This window comes from Styela clava, chromosome 12 (genome assembly GCF_964204865.1).
Source record: "Styela clava chromosome 12, kaStyClav1.hap1.2, whole genome shotgun sequence".
NCBI lineage: Eukaryota > Metazoa > Chordata > Ascidiacea > Stolidobranchia > Styelidae > Styela > Styela clava.
Window position 1 is genome coordinate 11,928,829 of NC_135261.1, and position 5,477 is coordinate 11,934,305.

Genomic DNA, 5,477 nt, shown 5'->3' on the forward strand with positions numbered 1-5,477 from the left:
CGCCTGTCAATCATTAAAGACACTGCTGCAAACCGCTGCAGTAACATGGCTCTCCTGCAAAACAATAACTACCTACTATGTTTTGCAATTATACAAATCGACTCTAAACCTAACTCAATGAACACATAAAATTGAACAGAATAACATTAAGAAAGAAACAGCACTATTTACACATAGATTCCTTACAAAATCTAAAGAAAATTACACTTGCGGAACCAACTCTCAAGTCTCAATAATTACATATGGAATTAATTACTAGTTCGCCGATTATTCACAAAAACTATTCCATTTTCTTCGTCTCACGAGAATCTTTATCTTTGTCATATGGTACGAGAAGAACCAGCTTGTGAATGGGGCGCTCTAGCACTGTCGGTGTAGATACTCGTTTACCAGCAGAATTCAAGTTCCTGTTTGCCACATTCAATTTTACCCTCCGAACAAGGCCATCACTTCCAGCAGTTGTCTCAGATACTCGACCAAGCTTCCAAAGGTTTCTTGGTGAGCTTTCATCTGAAATTAGGACTACATCACCAGTCTTGAAATTTCTTTGCTTATTTGTCCACTTTTGACGGTGTTGTAGGGTATGTACATATTCATTCCTCCATCGTTTCCAAAATTCATTAGCCAGAAACTGCACCCTTCGCCACCTTTTACGAGCATATAAATCAGCATCTTGAAACTTCCCTGGTGGCGGAAGCAACAGTTTAGCCTTCTTTGTTAGTAAATGATTAGGAGTCAATGGGGCAGGCATACTTGGATCACAGAGAGGATCTGTTGTTAGTGCTCGGGAGTTGACCACATTTTCAGCTTCGCAACAAAATGTTCTAAGCCCTTCGTCATCTAATTGAGATCCGCATTTCCATAGAAGAGGTTCCAGCACAGACCGCACAGTTCGTATCTGCCTTTCCCATACTCCTCCCATGTGACTCGAACTTGGACTATTGAATTTAAATTCTATCCAGTCGCAATGTTCAGAAAGTAAATAATTCTTTATCGTCTCCTGATCCATTTCTTGCAATGCTTTATTCAGATCATTTCTGCATCCAATTATATTAGTTCCACAGTCAGATCTGATCATTCTCGTTGGCCCTCTTCGGCATAGAAATCGACGCAAAGCATTGATGAAAGCAGAAGTTTCAAGTGAATTTACCGTTTCTATATGTATTGCTCTGGATGACAAGCAAGTAAATAAAACACAGTACCGCTTGATCTCTGATCTTTTTTCTTTGATGTAAAAACATCCAAAAATATCTAAACCACAAAAGGTAAAAGGCGGAGCCTCCTCAAGTCTGTCCTCAGGCAAGTCTGACATTTTTTGCAAATGAGTTCTTCCTCTAAGACGTTTGCATTGGAAACAATTCATAATATGATACGACACAGCAGAAGATCCACCGCATATCCAATAACCTCGCTGGCGCAGCATGTTATGAGTAAAGCCTCGCCCTGAGTGACAAGCCTGGATGTGATGATGATCAATAAGCAAGGTGGTTAAGTGGCTTTTCCTCGGAAAAATAATAGGATGCTTCATCTCTGCACAAATAGTCGAGCAAAGTCTAATCCGTCCCCCAATTCTCAATATTCCACACGAATCCAGTATCGGGTCTAAGCGAAACAAAGAGCTAATCTTGTTCAGATTGCTTTGTTTGACATGGGCATTGACAACCGCGTCATCTTGGTTTACAACTTCGCTTTTCAGATACTGGATCTCTCGTTCAAAATACTTAGATTGCAAACCTTTCACAACCTGCCTTTCAGCCTGCATCATGTGTTCTACATTTAACTTCTCCATTACATACTCATTTTGTACTCTAGATTTTATCAATCGAACATACCGAATGCAGTTGGCAACGGCACGAATAGCTGAATTCCACGAAGAAAATCTCTCCAGTCTCTCTGGTTCAAGATAGGTGACAAATCCATTATTACAATTGGTGACAAAACAGGTGGCCTTTCTCATTTCCTCTATCAAACAATTTTCAGTTTCCTCATCAGCTTTATATAATGAGCTTTTCCAACTCTGATCTCGTTGCCAAAGAAATTCTGGTCCTCTTAGCCAGCGAGAATCATAAAGAAGTTCTCTTGCACTTATGCCTCTTGAGGCGTCATCACTAGGATTCGCAGATGAATCGATGTAAAACCATGTATCAGATTTACTCAAATCGTGTATCTGTTGCACACGGTTAGCTACGAACACATGAAATCTTTTTGCCTCATTATTTATGTAGCCTTGAACTACCTTGCTATTCACCCAATGAAAAACACTGATGTCCTTATACTCGAGCTCCCGAACAATTAGGTCACTCATTTTTGCTGAGATCACAGCTGCAGTCAGCTCCATTCTTGGTATTGTGATTTGCCTCAACGGGGCTACACGAGCCTTTCCCATAACAAAACTGCAATGAATCTCACCCCGCTCATTAGTCAGTCTCAAATAAGTACACTGGCCATAACCAATTTCACTGGCATCCGAGAAACTATGAAGTTCAACAGAGCTGATACGGCCAAAGTCTTCAGGTTTATAACAGCGAGGAATCTTCAGTCGCTCCAATTCTAGAATTTCATTGCGCCATTTTTCCCACTTACTTCGCAAATAATTAGGCACTGGGTCATCCCAGTCATATTTTTCTTTGCAGAGTTCTTGTAAAATCATTTTTCCTCTTAAAACAACTGGTGCTAAAAATCCCACAGGATCAAAAATAGAGCTCACCGAAGAGAGGATGTTTCTTCTAGTAAACGGAAGATCCTTTATTTCTATTTTGAATTGAAAATCGTCGGATTCAATACACCAGACAATACCCAAAGTCCTTTCAATTGGTAGAGGATCAACTGTGACGTCCAGAGTTTTAATATGCTTAGCTCTTTCATCTTCTGGTATGGAATCAAGCACTTCACGGTTATTAGATATGAATTTATGCAATTTGAGGCCAGCACTGGCACAGAGTGCTCGACTCTGTTGAATTAAATCAACTGCTTCTTCAACTGTAGCCACAGACTTCAACCCATCATCCATATAGAAATCCTGTCGAATATAGTTAGCTGCCGCTTCTCCGTATTCGGCTTCTCCTTCATCAGCACATCGTTTTAAACCAAAGTTTGCACAACCTGGACTGCTGGCTGCTCCAAATGGATGACTTTTCATTCGAAATTCTACGATACTTATGTGGAAGTTGCTATCTTCCCACCATAAGAACCGTAGGAGATTTCTGTCTTCTTCTTTTACATAAAACTGGTGGAACATGGACTTAATATCGCTTACTACTGCAATAGAATCTTGCCTGAATCTCCATAAAATTCCAACCAAATTTGACATTAAATTCGGACCCTGCAAAAGGTAGTCATTTAGTGAAACACCAGCGTAGACCGCAAAGCAATCAAATATAACTCTGATTTGATCAGTTTTCCTTTTATGGTAAATTCCAGAGTGAGGTATGTAGTTAAATTTACCATTGAGCAGCAACAATTCTTCATCTGGGACCCTTTCGGCACAATCTCGAAGTGTGTTTTCCATGAATTCAACATAGTCATTTTTAAATCTTTCGTCTTTCAGTAGTCTCTTTTTAAGTTGGAGCAGTCTACGCAATGCTAGTGATCTATTATTTGGTAATGAAACTTCCCTAGACTTTAAAGTCAGAGGCATTTCGAAATGACCATCATTGGTTCTGACTATATTTTCTGATAAAATTTTCAAAAATCGAGAGTCATCAATGGAAAGCTCGCTGTATTTATTTTCACGCTCTGTGAATTCTAGCTCCAGCATTCGCTGTAGATGGTGAGGCTCAATAATTTCTTTTGTCTTTGTCAATAAAGCAAATCTGCATGTTACTTCAGGATAAATATCTACATCATGGTTGCTTACATCAGTATCAATCAGATGAGAAACAGCTGGTTTGAGTGAAGACCTCCGCACTGCTCCAACAATTCCCCAGCCCAGAATTGACCTTTGAGCATATGGCTGGTCATCATGGCCAGCAATTATTTCTCTAGGTCTCAGTACACTAGGAATGTTGTTCCCAAGCAATAATCCAACTGGAACGATTGGATGATATGGTGGAATTAGATCAGCAATTTTTTCTATATGAGGCCATGCCCTTGCCTTATCTGGTGTGGGTATTTGTGATCGTCTAATTGGAATTTCTTCTCGAGTGTACACCGGTGGCAATCCTATACACACTTTACGATCATAGCTGAGCACTTCCAAACATGATACTTTTCTAGTTGCAATGGCCACATTGCTTTTGAACATTGTTGATAGAGTTATGCTGGTTTCGTGTCCCTTGACACCAAGTTCTTCCTGGACCTGATGAATCCTGTATTAGATTGCTCATCTAGAATGCAATAAGACAAAACTTCCTTACTATGATCACTTTTATCTCTGATCCACACTGGAAGTATCATAGATAAGTCACATTCGACGTCATGCAATTGGTCAATCTTGTTACTGGTCGTAGTGCATAAAGATGTGGTCTGCTCTGACGTCTTTTGTTTTTCTGCTTGATGAAAACAAGTCATATGAGTTTTCTGGCATATTTTGCACTTCGCCTTATCTTTACAATTTCGTGCAAAATGACCGCTTCCAGAGCCACACGCAAAACAAAGATTGTTGCTTAGAATGAATTGTTTCTTGTCCATCCTTGATAAACTAATGAACTTCTCACAATCTTGGAGAAAATGATCCTTATTACAAAATTTACATTGTGATTTACACTCTTCTTTTGTTGAAGTGGATAGCACCACAACCTTGGATCTTCTGTTTGACATATCGGCTTTGTGATACGATGCTCTAGATTCTTTTTTGAGATCACTCAATTCTGGAATGTTGGCATTCTCTGCTTGATCGTACACAAATCTTACAAGAACATCAAAAGATGGATAAGCATTTTCATTTTTCTTTACTTGTTTATACTTTCTAACTTCAATTCTCCACAAGTTTATAACGTCATATGGCAACTTTGCCACAATATTCGTATTTTCTTGGGAGTAATCCAGAATACCCAAACACTGAAACCGCCTTTTTGCAGCCAGAAGTTGATTTAGGAAGTCAGAAAACCTTCTTATGCTAATTGGGTCATGTGGTGCTATATTGGGCCATTCTTTCAATTTAGTAGCAAACGCTTTACTTATCAAATTTGAATTCCCATACCTTCGCTTCAGCTCCTCCTTTGCCATTACATATGCATCTTCGGTCTGAAGTAACAAATAACCTTGCACAAGTTCTTTCGGCTCACCGCTCAAATATTGGCTGAGCAAATTCAACTTTTGTTCTACACATGCCTCTTTGTTATCAACTAAACCATTGAATGCAGTCTCCCATGATGGATATTTAATAATTTCCCCAGTGAATACTTCAATTTTGATTTCTGGAAGTCTATATTGAGCTCCTCCTCTATCTGCTGATCTATCACATGTTGTCTTAATTCCACTGGAAAAAGGGTGATTGTTGACAACGTTTTGACCATTGAGCTGGCTTAGCAAGTTAT

General features: G+C 39.3%; 1 protein-coding gene across 1 annotated transcript; it reads right to left on the bottom strand.

The window, feature by feature from the left end:
* Positions 1-280: 280 nt before the first annotated feature.
* LOC120337819 (uncharacterized) lies at positions 281-4,243 on the bottom strand. Its single transcript, XM_078118427.1, has one exon. It carries the CDS (start codon positions 4,241-4,243, stop codon positions 281-283), a length of 3,963 nt encoding a protein of 1,320 aa, XP_077974553.1.
* Between the last annotated feature and the right edge of the window lie 1,234 nt (positions 4,244-5,477).